At 37.8% G+C, this 18,800-nt stretch overlaps 2 protein-coding genes across 4 annotated transcripts in view; one reads left to right on the forward strand and one right to left on the reverse strand.

Annotated features, from left to right (window-relative positions):
- The first annotated feature begins 487 nt into the window (after window positions 1-487).
- On the forward strand, window positions 488-1,598 carry hes3 (hes family bHLH transcription factor 3). The gene is made up of 4 exons (XM_006785763.3): window positions 488-586; window positions 691-786; window positions 899-980; window positions 1,089-1,598. The coding sequence occupies exons 1-4, from the start codon at window positions 533-535 to the stop codon at window positions 1,541-1,543; spliced, it is 687 nt and encodes a 228-aa protein (XP_006785826.2). The 5' UTR covers window positions 488-532; the 3' UTR covers window positions 1,544-1,598.
- A 3,202-nt stretch (window positions 1,599-4,800) lies between these two features.
- Window positions 4,801-18,800, reverse strand: part of gpr153 (G protein-coupled receptor 153) — a 35,781-nt gene continuing 21,781 nt past the window's right edge. For 2 of the 3 annotated variants that reach the window (XM_006785466.3, XM_035905754.2), the window contains exons 3-6: window positions 16,827-17,256; window positions 12,186-12,375; window positions 9,673-9,857; window positions 4,801-7,647 (exon numbers count right to left, since the gene is read on the reverse strand). In XM_006785466.3, the coding sequence (XP_006785529.1) occupies window positions 6,805-7,647; window positions 9,673-9,857; window positions 12,186-12,375; window positions 16,827-17,256 (1,648 nt within the window). In that variant the 3' untranslated portion in view covers window positions 4,801-6,804. Of the gene's footprint in view, window positions 7,648-8,148; window positions 8,169-9,672; window positions 9,858-12,185; window positions 12,376-16,826; window positions 17,257-18,800 lie in introns of all 3 variants that reach the window. The other variant, XM_006785467.3, reaches the window with a different exon arrangement.

An 18,800-nucleotide genomic window follows, 5' to 3' on the forward strand; every position in this document is an offset into this window, starting at 1 on the left:
CATTATCATTATGTTTACTATTTTTACGCTACTTTGCCACACAAGTTGATTATTAGACACCGGGTAGACACTGCACAACATATGAAGCAGTAGATTGCATAGACTCTATAACTAGATCTAGAGCTATAAGTCTGTTTTCCCGTTAAACTCCAGTCTGGTTATTCCTCTGTGCCCTGCACGAACCTGAGGACCTGAAGGAATAAAAATATGAACCAGATAATTTAAAAAATACTTCCAGGCTGTGTGAGTTTGGATCAAGGCGAGATACATTTATACTCAGTTATTAACCATGGAGCAGCATAAGAAATAGATTTTCAAATAATTAGAGTCTGATTCTATAGTTAGTGTGGGCTGCCAAGCCAACTATGGCTGCCAATGTTGCCCATTTGAGCGCGAGAGACAGAGGCGGGCCTGTTTGCATTGACATGTTAAGTGGGTGTCTCTATATAAATCCACTCAGGATAAACCCCCTCGTCCGTGGGCCAGAGACAGAAAGAGGTTAACTTCAAGGAACTCAAAACGGACTAAGAGAATGGTGGCGACGACAGACTGCATCGAGAAAGTCAAACCCAATGCTGGAAACAAGGTGTGTAAAAGAACTTGTTAAAGGGAACTTAATAAACGGCAAATTCCTCACAATTACTACGAATTATCGAAGCATGGGTTGTTGACTTTACGCGTGCTTTACAGGTGTCCAAACCACTCATGGAAAAAAAGCGAAGAGCGCGCATAAACCAGTGTCTGGACCAGTTAAAATGTCTCCTGGAGAGCTACTACAGCAGCAGTGTAAGTATGAGAACCACAACTTTAGAGCTGGAACAGTTTGGGTTGCTACTTTTGATGAGCTAGCATTTCTTTTACGAAAAAAGTTTAAGTAATGTGTAATCTCTTTTCTCAGATTCGAAAGCGCAAACTGGAAAAGGCTGACATCTTGGAGCTCACCGTGAAACATCTCAAGAACCTCCAAAAAATTCAAATTTGTGAGTTATGACTTCATTATTGAATACATATTCATGTATTTTTGACAGCACAACTTTATGCAGAATTTGAATGTCTCTGACCTTGAGATGCCTTTTTCATGATTTAAGGCGCAGCGTCTGCTTTCGACGTTTCCGACTACCAAAGTGGCTTCCGCAGATGTCTAACGAATGTCAACCAGTACTTGCTGATGGCAGATAATCTAAACGCGAGCGACCGCTGGATGTTATCGCAGCTTTCCAATAAACTCTCTCGCTCTCGGAGAAGAGCGGAAATCTTCAGCACCATGGACAGCGGTCTGAAGCAAACTGACACTGAGAGCGGGGCGCAGAAACTTTCTCCATCCGCATCCGGAACCGAGGAGAGAAAAACGACCAGAACGAAAACTTTGAAAGTCCATGATGCAAGCACGTCTTCTTTTCCACCAGCAGAAGAAGCATTCCGCTCCACTGAAGCCAAACATGCTGTTCTTTTTGCGGCTCCTACACAAAATAGTACTAAAAAAGGCTCCAGCGACATAAATGAAGGCGCGAACGTTCAGCAAAGCCTGTGGCGACCTTGGTAGCTGAAAATCTGTAAATATCCTGTAAATAAAGCTTGATTTAACTGTTTATGTTTATGATTGCACTATAGTTTCCATCGACATGTTGTTACCTATTTTTAATACAGTATTATTTCCATAATAAACGTGGCAAAGGAAACGTCCCTCTGTGTTGTTTAGTAACATGACATTAACCTTTCAGTCTGAATGTCAAATACAACATGTTGTGTTCAAAGTGGCACATATATTGCTGTAAGCACGGATTAGTGTAAAAAAAAAAAAAGAGAGATCCAAAACGACACAGATTATTGTAAAAAATGTAAACCTCAAAACGTTTAATGTGATTGTGGGAAGCCCAAGAACCTATGTGTGCTTAAAACTTTAAAAATGAAGCACTTCATAATTTCTATTTCTTTGTGGCATTTCTCTAAACTTAATTTGACTTGTGTCATGGGAAATTTTGAAGTCATTTTGTGGAGTTTAGAGGAAAACGGACACGGTGGGGTTTGACTGTCATTTCTTCCATTCTTCTCTGGTTTCACGCGTAAGTACCGAAACAGTAGCGGGCAAATCAGATACGTGTTGGACAGCAAAGCAATTTTCTGCTATATGCAACTAATTACATGCTCAGTGGTGTCCTCTAGATTTGGATACGCTTATTTGATTCTGATCTGAGCTTTATCATGTTATATTTCAATCTGAATTTATCCAATTATCTTTTTTCACCTTTTGGATTTTCTATTATTTCTTTTTTTGAGGTCCTTCTTTACTGGGATTTCCCACTTTTAGGTTAAAGTCTCTCCTTTTATTTGAAAATAATAATAATAATACCATTATTATAGATTCATATAACTCCTCCCTGGGCTTTACATAGTGAAGTTCCAGACCATATTTCTAAAATTTACTGTAATCCTCATTAATCTGTCGTCTTTTTTATTCTACATGCGCGTAATCCACAGTAGAATGGGAAGTAGCAACTTTTTTGGAAAAATGCATCTGAGATTTTTCATTTTGTTAATCAGTGGTGAAAAAAGTGTTTGTAGACTAGGTCACGTAGTTTTGAGGATAACTGCATAACCACATCAACTTGTTGCACTATAGGCTGTGCTGGCTTTGGCTGTAGACCTCTTTTTAAGTGCACTTTTCTTCCGCTGCTTCAGCGGAGGTGCCATAAAGTGTCTCCCCTTTCTTTTCTAGCAGCGCTGGAGAGAATAGCACCTTAAAGCGAGTAGAATTGCTGCAACGCCCACAGCTATTTCAGACGACCCATGCTGAAAACACTGCTGTCTCACAGAAGAAGTTTCCATGTGATAAGGGCAGCCTGTTTTTGTTTTGTTTTTTTGTTTGTTTTGTTTTTGGTCAGAGAAACCTCAGTTATTATCCTGTCTCTGTCCAAACTGTTTGTTATTCCATCTTTTTTTGTTTTTGTTTGTTTGTTTTGTTTTGACTGGTCTGCTAATAAAACCCTGTGCGAAAATCTCTCCCCGCAAAGTCAAAGCTGGGCTTTCCATGAGACCCGTACAAGGGTCTCAGACCACGGCACAAGAAAAGTTTGTTTAATACAATAAAGAAAATGCCACGTGACCTTCACACTGAATGACTTTAAACTATTTCTAAGAATTTCTATGAACTCTTCTTGCACTGGCCTAGTTTGGTCCACTATAATAGCTAACTATATTAGAGCCGAAAACCTAAGGGAAAGAGAGAATACTTTATTAGCATTAAACTGCGCCCAGTGAAGCGCACTTAAGAGAGCAGACGTGGATGAAGTGCGCTTCAGACGTCTCTGTTCCTTGCCAATAAAAGCAGACCTGGCTCGCCCGGGTTAAGCACAGCCATGCAGTGCTTTAATTTATTTTGATGATCAGCGCAAATAAAACTGTAGTCTACAGATTGCCGCCACAGTCAGATGCACACACACACTAGAGATTGTCATTGGTTTCAAGCCGTTTCTAAACCACGTGAATTACCTTTTGGCACGTAGAAGGTGACGTGAACATCATTGTTGTTAAAAAAAAAAACAACAAAAAAAACTCTGGCTACAGACAACGCCAACTTCTCCACAAATTTTCCCTTACTTTAGAATAATGCTCACTGTCGATCAACAGCTGAAAGAGAACAACGTAACCAAACACTGATCATAAAATTAAACTTGATCATCACATTAACAGTCAATTAAACCTCAGGGATATTTCCGATGAAAATCAAAGTGACAACAGGTGTACTTCAGTGGCAACAAGATAACCCACAAAGAGGGAATGGTTTTGCAGGTATTGGCGAAAAATCATCTCTTTATTCCTCTGAACTAAGCTCAGTTATTATTCCTGTATACCCAAAAGTGATCATCTGTCAAAAAGTCAGTGCTTTGTTTGTGTAGGTTATATAAAATCAAGAATAATCTGTTTTGCAAATATCCCTAAGAGCGTGCTTTATTACACCAGCTCTGTGTTCTACATCATAACCAATCCAGTGCTTTTTGCTTTGCCAAAATAGTTTTATTTATTGTAATTTCTACTGCCCCCTTGGTTAGGCTGCTTGAAAAAGACAGATTGCAGCTTTTACCGTTTGACAGAAATTTTCTTCCTCATTCAGAATGACTTTATTTTTCATTAGATATATTTTTGACTAATTATAGGTCAATTAGTCATTTGCAACAAATACAGACAAACATTTTTTATCAAACGCCACCAGTCACTTTTTGGCACAGCGGGCATGGCATTGAATTCCTTTATTAAAACATATGAGAAGCCAAATCATTAAAACAATAGTAAATGAGTAAAGTAACAAGAGATTTTATGAAAAAGTTGTTCCAAATTTAATTAATCTGCGCTCCATAACTAATGAGGGCATTCTAAGGCAAATGACCAAATCTATATCCTGCTAGAATCCCAAATGCTTTGCAAATTAATATACTAAAGGTGAGCTCAGAAAATGTGTGGCTGTACTAAACTAAGTAGAACTTGTTAGTCAAACCTTAGTCTTTAACCGAGGACTTAATGAGGTTCACTTTCATCTGGCCTTGGTGACACATAAAATGATGTCATCTCTTTGCCTGTCAGGGAAATTCTGCTCTGTTCCATGAAAAGCACATATTGTACAAGCAACAAATAAAGTGAACCTGAAACATCATCTTGTGAATTTAATCAGTCATATGTTTTTAACAAAGTCGTCATCTGAACAAGAAAATCATAACATAACATACATAACATCATTCATATTTGAGTCATAGATCTTTGAATATGTTACAAAATTAGATTATGATATAATAAACACAACAAAAAAAAGTCTATGACACAGCAAAGTTTGACAGGGGAACATGGTGATATGCTTCCAAAGACAGACACATTTCAGCTAACTTCTCCTTCTCCATTTTAATACCTGCAAGTAAAGGCAGGTGCACCAATATATGAAAATTAGAAAGTTTACACGACTGCAGATGACTGATAACTTTATCACTTGAATAGTATGGGGGAAAAAAATCACAACTAATAAGGCTTCAAGGGGGATATGTTGTTTTCACTTCGTCCTCATGCTGTAATATCTTTGAAAACTTGCACCTAACTTGTGCAAATCAGCTACATTCACATTAGAAGTTATTGTTAACTGAATTTGGTTCCGCTATTATTATTTTGTTATTTTAAGTCAAAGAATTTTCAGTCATTTTTTAAACAAATTATCACTGTGGTATAAATTAGTTGTGACTCTTTAATTTAACATCACCTAGACCAGTCAGTTCACTTTACTGTCTATTCTGAGTGAGGGTGCTATGTGACAATGCCTCAGAAAAACTGGTTAAGTGTCATTGAACTTTTGCACCTTACAGTGTTAGATAATCACAGTCTCTACCCAAATATAGAAATACATTTAAGCTTTAATCCTTCAACAGCATTACTCACCGATACTTTGGCTATGTTTATATTTAATTTGCTTTATCTCTGATTTTGGTTTGACTTTGATTAATCTGGTGGGGGTTTTTTTTAAAAAAAAAAGTAACATCACACTAAAAAATGCTCACAAAACAGTTCAGATCCATTACTTATCTTTTGTGTGTTATGAGTTGACAAGTGAAATATAAGGTTGGGTTTTTGCTGTGTGTGGAAAATTACTAGAAGTATTGTTCAATCAAAAGCTTTTTTTATTTAAAACGTTCCTCATTTGTGCTAACATTTTTGAAGGTTTAAGATGTGACAACTCCATTTAAATTACGCTACATCTCAATCACATCCTGAAGGCTGTGATTTTTGAACCTTTGGACTAGTTAGCAACTTTTAAGGGTTCTGTCTTAGCTGGCTACTTAAAAATCCTTTCTGATATTTCTAAGAGGTTGACATACTGCGCTGTCATGAAGATGAAGTACCATTTGCATATTAGTCTGATGATCTGATTTAAAAACAAAACAAAACCCAAAACATTGGGATATTAAGACTTGAGGGGAAATGTTCTAACCATAGGTCTAATTAAACAGAAAACACTAAAACCATTAATCAAGATATCCTCTATATATACACGACATGTCAATCTTCTTTAAAAAAAAATGAGTTCACATTTTCATTAAGGATTTAGGGGTGTTCAGGCTATATCTCAATATCTCACAGAGTAACTGTAAAAGTATAGGCATTTCAGAAACTGGAGTTACCCTGGCAGTTTACTTCAACATAGGGTGCTTGAAAAATAGTTTTTTTATTGTGTTGTGAATGATGATAAAATAAAAAAAAAAAAAAAAAAAATGGTGGACATTATTATAAAAAACACACATATTTAAAATGTCAAACTCAAGGTACAGTGGCAGTACTCAGGGAATTCTGTATCCATCCACCAAAACACACACAGTCATTACAGGGCAAATTGAAAAAAAAAACTGTACGTTTTTGAGTGACAAAAATAAAGAAACACCACCATGAAAAAAAACCAACCTCTTCCAATTCTTTGAAGATCAAAAAACACCAAAATCTGAGTTAGAGGATGTTCACATGGTTTAAAAACTATTTCGCTGCATCAGTGATGGGAAAAAAATGTCCTCAGTGGATACTCTGTGATGTAAAAGTTGAAAACTTTTTTACTAGCCTACATAATAAATCAACAGGCCCATTCAAACATTATGTCCAAAGCTCCTAAGGCCATTTAGCATAACAGATATTTATTGGTGATATAGTTAAACAGAAGTGTGGCATGAGTAAAAAGGCCGGAATACTCCAGTATGTCACTTTTCCGTTACCACCAATATTCCAGTGGTTTTCGTTATGATTCAGTAATGATGTTGATATAAATGAGGAAAAACTTGTCTTTTACATGGTAGAACCTACAGAATCAGACCGAAAGGTGATATATCCCGAGGATGATGCCGAGGGTGTGCTTGCAAAACTGTTTGTGCTTCCTTTACTCTCAGCCTTGCTCAGATGCTTCTGTTGTACCCATTCAGCTCCAGCACCAGTCCCAGCACCACCTCCTGTCCTGGGCCTAAAGCCAGAGTGCCCTGGAGACTGTCGGCTGCACCCAGACGAGCCCATTTCCCCTTGCTGTTTCCCATCTCGCTGGCGCTCTCGACAGCCTTTCCCAGAACCACAAGCCCCAGGACTCTTCTTTCCCGCAGGTCTGTCTGGTTTGGGTGAACCCTCGGGTGAGTGGACCCTACTACTGCTTCTTTTGTGTTCTGACAACCGCCTGAGCACTTGAGGCTCGCGCTCAAAGTCTGTGAGTGGAAAGTGGGGAAGGACTATGTGCTGTTCATACACATTAGGGATAAGTGAGATGGTGGACGCACGTCTCGGGCTCTTTCTGGGGCTCGGCAGCGGCGTCTCGTCTATAAAGTTTATCACTTCGTCGCGGCTGAAACACCGCAGTTCATCCTCGTAATGCTCCCCGCCACAAACCACACGGGGCAGATGCCTGAGAGAGTGCATGCTATCCTCAGAGCGTCGCCGCTTGCGGTGAGGGTGATGGTGTCGGTGGTTCTCCTCGTGGTAGGAGACCAGGCTGCTCCTGCGCCTCTCGCGGCGCGGCAAGGTGGAGCTGTAATGGGCACTCACTATCATGTCCTCGGTGGAGCCCCATCTGTGCAGGTATGAGGGGATCCGCTCGCTGGTCCACATGTCGGTTTCGTCGTGGGAGTATCTTCTTGTAGGGGGCACCTGGATGCAAAACACAGATCAAATCTTTTAGCCATTTCAAAACGTTTACATGAATTTAAATTTTTAATAAATGCTGCACATTATATGAGATACATGTTGAGCACTAGTATAGCTCGACTACATTATCAAAGACCCAGAATAGTACATGTAGGATTATTCGACATCATCTGGTGGTTAATGTCATTGTAATAGTTCAGTGCAGTTTTAGAAGCGCTGATTTGCACTGAAGGCATTTAGCTCCCAGAAAACAAAAGCCAACATTTGTTTGTTTTTCTAGATCTGATTCTGTTGTTTTGCTTGTGTAAAATCCTACATGTAGCATATATCAGTTGTTTATTGAAGACCCTACGCATAAAAATTTAACCTTAATTTTAATCAGTCCCATAAGCCATGCATGACACACATCAACAAGATTATAACTCTTATAACTTATAGCTCTCATCTCCATTATTTGGAGAAGAAAACTGAAAACGCTGACAGTTTCCTACATGTTATACTCACATTCCATTCAGTTCTGACAACTATGCAAGAGAGAGAGGGTTCGTCAAGGTGACGTCAAGAGCCTCAAGACTGAAATCAGCCTGCCCCCCTGCGGTGGCTTTTAGTAAATGCAGAGAAATTTAAAACAGCAGACGATACAGTAGCATTCAGGCAGAAGTGCTGTACAGCAGAGGGCAGCATAGGCATTAGAATGACTTAAGATGCGGGACAAAAAGAGACAGAGAGAGAGACAGAGGGAGAAAGTGAAAGAGAGACGAGCCAATAAAGCTGGAGGAGCTTTATTTTGCAATCAAACTGCTTGAGAGGCATCACAGCAACTCTCAGATGGGGGTGCTATTTGATAATGACTTGAAGAGGTTGGTGGATTCATGACTTATTTAGGCCTTAAGCCTTTCAGGGCAAACGGCAAAAAATGTGACGGAATCACACTTCAGCCAGTCGTCCTATAATTGAAATGTAGTTCTTACAGTCACAGAGATACAGCAAGGAATAAAACAGCTATAAAGTGCTTTGCTAATCTTAATCTATTATCAGGTGAAAACAAACATATGACACAAAAACTATGGATGGAGTAATGTTTGGTTTAATGATGTGATGGCTACTGTATACATCTCTGTTTCAAGCTTTTTTTGTAAAGTCAAATAGAATAGACACTGAACTCCACATGAGTGTTGGTCTTTGAAGGGTCCATTATAGTGCTGGACAGCTGTCCAGTTGTTGTACCAACTTCAATGATTGTTTTCAGTGCATGTAAATGTAGCAGTTTGGGCTACAGGCTGTGGAGCCACCATCAAAGTAATACAAAGATGACACAGTGTTTTGAATCTTAGAAAAGTTTAATAAAGTGTAGGTTGCACCGGCTGATTTTAAAGTTAGGTTTTCTAACCACAGTCTTCCAGGCCAAGTCTAGCGAGTCACAATCTTTTCTATTTTAATTAATAATTTTAAATATTATTGATTTAATATCTCAAATTGACCCAGACTTTTTGGTGTTGTTGATTTGCCCTAGAAGGCTGCATGTTAGATCAAGCTTTGTTAATGTAGCTGAAAATGATCATTTCATTGTTCTGCGTCTGACTGGGATGGATGCTGGATCCAATGGTGACCATGCATTTGGGCAGAACATGAGATAATGCTTATTGTGTCTTTCTGAAGCCTTGAAGGATTCCTGAAATGTAGAAGGTAAGTCCGTTACTAATCACTTACCCTCTTACAAAGTAAAAATGTAGTTACCTGCTTGCAGGACACATTGCTTGTTTTTAAAAAAAAAAAGCGCATATAATGAACTGATGGGACTTCTGATGGTCATATTTACCAAACAATAGTCAGCCCGAGTTTGTTTTTGATTTCATGTGAGAAAAGGACAAAAATCTGGGAGATATAGCGTCACAAAATCTAATAATTTCAGAAAATTCAGTCAAGATGATGTACAGGCCCACAAGGCCATTTCACCATGCACATTAACAATAAAAGGATTTCAACTGATCAAGTAAAAGAAATGAAGAAAATCAATAAAAAATATACCTGCAAATACTGCATTTTATCTTCCTGTTGTTCCCTCAATGGATACCCTTGCAGAACCCCCCTTTCTAAGGTTGAGAACTCATACTTGGCATTACGGTCTATCGTCACGATTTCAGGCGCCGAGCTATAGTCATATGGTCTGTCATATATTAAGTCGGCATGAATTCCTCCGTCTTGGCTGTTTTCTGCAAAGTGCAGAAAAGTACGAGCGTCAGCATTAGAGAGCAACGGACTCAATACACAAGACAGACAGACAGACAGACGAATAGATAAGAGAGACAAGTTCAACTGTTCTCCGATTTGTCGACTTTCCTACGTGTCTGCTCTGAAATATGAGCTTCAGATTCAAGAGAAAAGGCTTTCATTTCAGTGTTTGGTTCAAATTTTTTGAAGTAATGCCAAACAGTTGAACAGGACAATGTCACGTGTTCTTAGTGTAGAAATACCCATCTCCCAAGAATATTTTCCCAATTTCTACATTTGTGTTCATTAGATATATCAATTGGGGATGGGTGTAAAATGCTTGAGGAAAATGCTTGCCAAAAGGATGAAAGATGAAAGTAGCTATGTGCACAAGCAGCTTAGCATGCATGTCAGTAGCTTCGGAATAACAGGAAACAATCCTTATACATACAACTGTGACGAGTTATACATGGCAAGCCCTCTGGAAAAAAAGCACAGAACTGGTAGTGTTAATTATCAAACAGAATAAGGAACTATCTAATGTTGTTTTATGGCTCCTGCTGGACAATGAGAAGTTCTGAGGGAGGGTGTCATAAGAGAGGATCAAAAGGTTTGGAGGGTTAAAAACAGGAGAGAAGGGATTCAGGTTGGGTTGAGTTTAAACAGTGCCAATAGTCCAAAAAAAAAAAAAAAAAAAAAAGACAGGTGGTTCAGTTTGCAATAGCTGTAAATATCATGGACCTAGTTCATGAGCGCATGATTATCATGTGACCTAATTTTGGGACCAGATTTTGCAGATAGTGTCTGTGATTTCTTGGTGAACAGGTTAGCTTTCACCCCCCTTTGAAAATCTCCCTATAAAATGTCTAGTAAGTGATGTTTAATAAATATTTCTGCCTTTAAATCGCTACAATCTGACTCAAAGTGAAAATCAAAATAAAAAAATTAAAATAAAAAATAAAACTAAATAAAAAAGAAAGAAAAAACAAAATAAATACAGTAAACAGATTTTTTTTTTCTTTCAATTTTTATGTATTTTTGAGTTGTACTGGAAAAATCTTGGCTGTATCCTTTTGTGACTTGAGGAAAATATGACCATCATAATGACATGAAAGTGGTTTTCAGCTTTACGGCAATTGCTCCAGTTTGACTCTGGACTCTAAGACATAAATGGGAAACCATTTATTTTAACATCCTCTCACCAGGGCATTCTGGAGGAAGACTGCCCAGTTTAAATCCAGAGCGGAAAAAAGACAAAAGTGCTGCAAGGTAAATATGTACTTTGCCCAGCCCTATTTCTTTCTTCTTTTTTTTTTTAAAGAACACAGCAAACATTTTAGAAAAGTACACAGCATGTACAAAACACAGAAGATATACTGAATATTTAGAATTAAATTACACAGACACTTGTCCCTCCAGTTTCATCTCCTGACAACAAAGGTCACTTGATAGGTCACATGATAACAACTGACCACTGATTTCAGACCTCTGACTACAATAAAAAACAAAAACTAAGAATATTCACCCCAAGCCAATTCTATTTAAATCTAAGAAACATGTACCAACAGCCCAAACCACGATGACTAATCTGCAAATTGTTTTCTAGAAGGAGATGTTAAAATTGTCCATCTAAACAGTTAAAAGCAACAATAATAGTAGCCTAAAGCTAGTAGACAGTAGACAATTTATTAAATTATTATCACAGATCTCTCCTTTTAAATGCCTTACACGTAGGCCTGATGATTTTAGGATGTAGTTACAGGTATTATCTGCATCAGTGAATAACATCATTTTATTAAAAGATTTCCTTTGGATTACAACATTTGTGAGTTGTAACTTTACAAAAGGGATGCATAGACATTAAAGTCTGTAAAAGGCAGAGATTACACCACACTGTATCTCAGGGAGAAGAAGATGACATCACTACCAAGCATTACACCATAGAGAAAATAGTTTTTGACTCTGTTCCCTTGCTGCAAAATTGCTTCTCTCTCTGTCAAGAGACAGCCCAGAAGCCAACACAAATGAACCTCTACTCTGAGAGTGATGCTTTACCTTTCACTGTCAAAGGAGATTTTGTGAACAGATCAAGTGTAGTTTAAAGTTAATATGTTTATCAATTTAAAACATCATAATCACATCCCATTTTTATCTTTAAAGCCCACCCTTTCAGTTTGGGCATGCCTTCACAGAGCATTTAAAATCTACTCTTAATGCTCAAACTAATCCACATGTATGTCCTAAGAAATACCAATCAATATTCACATCATGAGGTGAAGAGGAAGGAAAAAGGAGGCAGGAGAGGAGGGAGATGCTTAACAGTAGCTTACCCTCATCCACATCGTCGTTGGACATGATGGCGACGCATTTCTCCCACACCATGCGGATGTCGGCCCGATAGCGGTCGCATGCCCAGAGGAACATTGGCAGCAGGATGGACTGGGCAATGGAGCACCACAGCACACACAAAACCATCCAGTTATAGGAGCGGTCAAACTTCAGGCTAGCAAAGCTCACCACCTGCCCAGGGTCAATAAAAAATATATATATTTTTAAAATCTGTTATAATGAAGAGTGACGATTTGGACTTAGAAAGTTTCCCCAGTTTTGTTTAAATCCACTCAGCGATGCACAAGATATGGACTGGATGGATAAATCAGTTGACAGTAAACCAGTTAATATTCACTCAGACTGCAGCAAGGTAAACATACTGAGTTAAGCATCAAATGTTTATGGCAGCACTGCTTTCCAGGCTTAAGAGTTTACTGATAATAGATCTTATGAGCACAACAGAAAGAACATCAGGTATCTTTTACAGGATCACCACACAGTACTTCCTGGTTTAAATAAGCAAAGTGAGCGGGAACAGATACATCTCTTAGACATTTACATTGGTGGCAGTTCGTTCTTAATCTCAGCGTAAACCAGTAAATGTACCTGTTTACAGACTTTAAACAGTCACCTCAGCAGTTCAGAGACCCAACTCCAACATCTCCCCCCTTGGGAACATATACTACTGCTAGTATATTTATGGTATCAGATAATCTAAGTTAAAATAATTTGAAACAGATGCAAACAGTCCAAAAGTAAAAGGAAGAAAAAACCCTCCTGTGAGAAGCATTTCAGTCCAGATTTTCCAGTGCCAGATGAAAAAAACCTGCAGCCAAGTGCCTACTAAACATTATCTTCCAGATCCACTCCTATATTTTAGAAAATCGTATTATGTACCCTCTATCATCAGTTCTATAAGCAGCCTATGTATGGCTATCATAGTCAGTATTTACAAGGCAAATATTATGGCCTTTGTCTGTCACTACCATTACGTGATTAAAGCAATAAATAATAATAACAATAAAAACAGGTACACTTGACAATATTTCAAAGTATTTCTTTTACAGTGACAAATTTTCAAAGTGGCTAACTACAAAGGAAGCTTGAAGAAACTAGAAGAATCAACTGATTTAATGCAACACTTTTGCAGTTGCAATAGTCCAATGTATGTTTACATCATGAATAACCTCCAGCATCAACAATTATCACAGGACTCCATGAAGTCCTGGGAAAAATGAAGTACTCCCTTAATGTTTCCATAGGGATGTGCAGCCATGTGCAGCTAATAAAACCTAGTTAACTGATCAACAGCAAGTGTGACCACCCCTATAAAAGCAAAAGTTTCCAGTTTGCTGGACCGGAGCATATAGGTGTTTCTTAGCACAATGCAACAATCTTCCTAGGATTGTCTGTCCCAGCAAATGTCAGAGAATGCAATGTTCAGAAAAACTACAAGACCCAGAGCTACATCTCAGAGTCTGCAGGCTTCAGTTAGCATGTTAAATGTTAAAGTTTAAGTCATCATCTCACTCATCGGGCCACAACAGTGATTACAGTAAAGCTTCTTTCAACTGCTCCCCTTGTCATAAGGGTTGGCACAGCAGGAAGTTCCGCATGTTTGAATTGGAGTTTTATGCCAGGCGCCCTTTCTGACACAACCAGAAAGGTGATTTATATCTCCGGCTGGAACTGAACCCACGGCCTTTCACTTGTCAAGTGAATGTGAAAACCCCAGTGGTTATTGCAAACTTAAAATTATCTCAGGTTTAACCTCCTTCGATCATGCCTTGTGCTCAAATACCAACCATTTATCCCTGTTGCTAAGAGACTTGATAAAGTTGTAAAGCCTTAACCTGACTTTGCCTTTGTTTGCCTACTGAGACAATAAAACACACTGAAGTTAAACAGTTTTTTTCTCCACTTTACCACCCCATGAGTGATGCTCTAAACATTTCCCATGGTGTGACTTCTAACTGTAGTATGAATCTTTTTCAAGGGGTACTGATATAGTTTTTATGAATATTTGAGGATTTTAGATTTAAAGCTGAGAATATAGAACTTCATTGTCCTTAAGTTAAAGAATAGCTTCTTACAGTTTTTACCCAGAACATGTTACACTTTGATATAAAAAATCTTGAAAGTTATGAAGCACGTGTTTTCACATACTGTATATCTGCCCCTGGAAAATTCATGTATTTAGTCTGTTCACATAAATTAGTTTTTATATTTAACAGTAGTAATTCTATTCTGCTCTGATAATTTGTTCCTCTGTATCATTCTTTGTAAGACCATACAGTTCACAATAAATATACGTGCTCATTTGTATCTGTTAGAGGTTTCTATGCATTTAAATAGCTCATTACACCCGGCCATAAAGATGGCTAGCAGGCCTACTGTTGTTTGGTTTACTGCATCTGAAATGTGATCTTTCCTCAGCACCCCACCTTTTGTTTTGCACACATGTAAAGTAGTAACACAATATATTGCTATAAGTGTGTACAGTTGTCTTTTTTAATAATAATAATAATAATAATAATAACAACAATACTTTCTAGCTAATAAAGCAAAAGGAGTTTTATATATCCTGCAACATCTTAATTCAGAAGTGTAATATTGTGAAACCTTATGGGTAAAACCATGACATACACCAAACACTACAGAGCCATTACACAAAAATAGTGGCAAAGAAAATTTAATTACACTTCATAATTCACAAATTCATAAACAATTTCCGGGGATCTTTTTCTGAATACATAACATATTTATTAGACCCCCACCCAACCTAAGGTTTATGCCCACACACATAGGAAGCAGAATTAATTGTTTTAAACTCAAATTTAAGAGCACATTAAAAGCTAAGAGCAGCATTTAATTTGAAAATAGCAAAAATATATTGAAGAGACTTGTCACAAAATAGCCAAAAAATAAAGATTACTATTGAAAGCATCTTTTGCAATGATGATATTCTGTAATTTTTAAAGTGTTCTTTAGGCTTTATGAAAGTCTTTCAAGTGTTTTCTTCAGAAATTGGCTGCTTTTTCACTCGTTTTTTTTTTTTTTTTTTCATTCTAGTCCTTGTACCTGATCATTTTAAGAACAGTATCCTGAGTCCTTAAGTCCTTAAGAAATAAGAAAATCCAGCAGATTGACATGCATCTAACCCTTCAGCTCATCCAGCTACGGTTCACTGAAGCCTCATCAGAAACAGACTCAATCGAAAGTTCATTGTCAAGATGCCATTTTAAAAGAAGGGAAAACAAGGAGAAAAGGTGGAATCAGAGGCAATGTGCCTTACAAACTAATGATGTGTGATGATTTCAAATTTGAAAGTTTTTGGTTCAAATCATCCTCAACATGTACAGAGGAGGTCAGGAGAGAGTTACAATGCCGTCTACAGCCATCTGTAAAATGTGTAAAATGTGTGCCTTTCATCAGGAAAGGCACACATGCACACACACTGAACCAGTGGGCTCCACTATATGTATGGTTTAAAACCATTTAGAATATTTAATATCAACTTCTACTATAACCCAGGTGGCCAAACATGAACAAAAAATACTTGTTCCAAAATAAAAAACTGTCCAAGTTCATTTGCCCTTCTGAAAATGCTCTATTAAGTTGGCTTTCTTCACAGAAGACAAGCTGGTTGTTTGGCTGCATCACAAACAATAAGCCTTGAGCTTTCTGCAGGCTCTTAAGTTTATATAGAAAACCAGTGAGCTAACTTGTTAAAAAAAAAAAAATACACGAGAACCTGAGGGTGGAATTTACAAACCAAATGGTGACTTAGAGAAAAACAACTCACGCTTTTACTCCCTGATGTGAAGGCATACCACCCTTGGCAGAAGGAAGTTGCTCTGTTTTTGAAGTCTGTTTCCCCAAAAGACAACAGCATGATAATGATTTCAGTGCTTACCTGTTTTTCAGCCTTAGCTTGCCAACATGTTTTTCTTGTGACTGTTATCATCGCTTTTATTGTTAATTGTTTTGTTTATCTCTCCATTGGTGGGCTTACATTGTAGAATATGTAAAAGAGATCAAACACAAATCTGTCCAAACCTGACCTCCTTACAGCCTCCAAATGAATGGAATATTTTTATGCTTAACTTCAGATTACAGGTAACCTCTTTGTCACATGGGCCGTAACAATCTCACATAACTTTATTAATGAAATCTTCACCTTCAAGTAGAAAAGAACAGTTAAATTAAAAAAAAGTATGCCATTAGTGTGGCATCACTGTCTTAGTGTGTGTAGCTGTTTTCTTAGATGTGGTTTTCTTAGAGGCTACACCATTTCAAAAACAAGCATGGAAACCAAAGAAACGGTGCAAAAACATTAACAGGGAGAGTCAAAGGCTAGCACTTTCTTATACTTCAAAGTATCACAATTCATAATTATGACCGAAGCAGTTTAATCTTAGTATACGTGTATAAACCTGTATTCAATATGAATCAACAGTGAGTTAATGAATAGAGGTGCACTGCAAAATGTCCTCTCTAATTGGCTATAATTGTCTTTGATTGTGATTTGATTTAATTGTGATTGTACAGTGCATCAACAGAACATTATTATTATATTATCAAGTACATTTTCCTGTTACAATGCTTTTATAATCAAGCAAGAAGAAGAGTGAACTCACCAGTATGGGGAAGCCAGTCAGGAAGTCATAGATGAAGACAATACCACTGATCAGGTAGGTGATTTGCAGCGACGTCTTAAGAGGTTCTGATCCATCGATGGATGACCTGCGTTTTCCCTGAGCATCCTCCACCACTATGGTGGGAACATTAAACTTGTTCTTGTCAGCGTTGTGACCTGCCTGAATCGAGAAGGTCTGAAAGAGAGCGATGCCGATGCAGATCACACCCATGGTCACACTGCCACCGATTAGGAGCAGAAAGCAGACTCCGAAGCCCAGGCCGATCTCTGTCACAATGAACCGGCAGTCAGAGGTGTAGAAGCGGTCAATCGTGTCATGCCAACCCACTGCTGGAAGTGTGGACAGGATGAAGGAGACCATCCAGATACCCATCACTGTGTGTACTGCCTGCTTCTTTGTGTTACTTAGCCTGGAAAGAGAACAACAGATTTTTGCAGGAAATCAAGTGAAATACCCATTGGCTTTGATTTCTGTGTCGTTCATTAGAGTGTAAAACCTGTGGATCCTAACTTGTCTGATCTTTAAAATCACTATGCTCAGATCCCTAAAACCAAAAATATATACAAGTACACACTATAAAGGAGTTTCTAACAAAGACAAGTAACAAAAAATGGAATGCATTTTATCTTTTTTTAAGAAAAAGGAAATCGTCTTTAATCTCAGTCATTTGATCCTAGATTCTGAACAAAATAACCTCAATCACTCTAATGCATTTCAAAGGCAGTCTTTACCTGGATAAACATTATAGTTATCAGCATGCTATAGCCCTGCATTTGCAGTTCCAAAGAGCAAAAGCATGACACATTGATTGCTACCAAGATATTACCCATCCTGTCTTTACAAACCTGCACTGACAAAATATATCTAAATAGAAGTCTATCTTACCAATCTTTGCTGGTGTTTTGTTTAAGATAGCATACTGAACTATTTTTCTAACTTACATTATGTCTTTTCTTTACTGGAATTATAGAATAGGACACTCAATCCTTCTCACTTAAAACAAATTTTAAAATACAGTTGTGCGGATTTCTGAGTTTTATTTATTCATTCATTCATTCATTCATTCATGCATGCATGCATTTTAACTGTCTGTGTAGCTCTGTAATTATATATCTACATTACTTGGTGCAGATACCACTATGCTACTGTGTTCACCCTCTTCACATACTTCAAACTAAAGCTGAGTGTTGATTCACTGAAGAGTTGATGAAAATTGTTACTAAAATGATTGTGCAGCTATAAAAGAAGAACAACACAGCCCATTCTGCATTACACTTTGTTTCACAGAAAAATGTGTAGGCTGGTTTTAATATTGACTTGTGTCTTTGCTCGGTTTGTTAACAAGTACAGTGTGGTCTGCTCTGACTGTACTAAATTAACTTATGAAGCAATATTGCAATATTATTAGTACATGGAGGATTTCAGACTCCTTCTCATAATCATTACACATCAGAGACACACTCTATACAATATTGGCAAACAGTGCACCTACAGTAATTGCGATCTGTCCTCAACAATTCAAACAAAATGATTCAAATAGAACACTGATAACAAGGTCTGTGTTTGACTTTTTTTCATGGTGAGGAAATCTGACCAGTATTACAAGTAAAACAGACCCCAACCATGGAAAAATACTGTAAAATGGCAGATATGAAGCTGGGATACATAAGCTGATAAAAACATCAACCCACATAGGCACAGCTTAGATAAACTGGAGATGAATGTGGAAGGAAATCGATTATTTGTTGATGGTAAAAGATTGCCTTTGATATCCCTCGGTCTATTTATCATGTAGGTCCATTTCAACACAAAGAGATTTCTGTTTCCTCTCACCTCCAAGTAATTGTTACAGTCGAGCAATTTGCTGAATGTGTTTGTGACCTCTGGCGGTGTGGCACTTTTCAAGCTTTGCAGAAACAACACACATACATCTAAAAATATATCAAGCAGTGA

This window comes from Neolamprologus brichardi, chromosome 20, assembly GCF_056152115.1.
Source record: "Neolamprologus brichardi isolate AB-2024 chromosome 20, ASM5615211v1, whole genome shotgun sequence".
Taxonomy (NCBI): Eukaryota; Metazoa; Chordata; class Actinopteri; order Cichliformes; family Cichlidae; genus Neolamprologus; species Neolamprologus brichardi.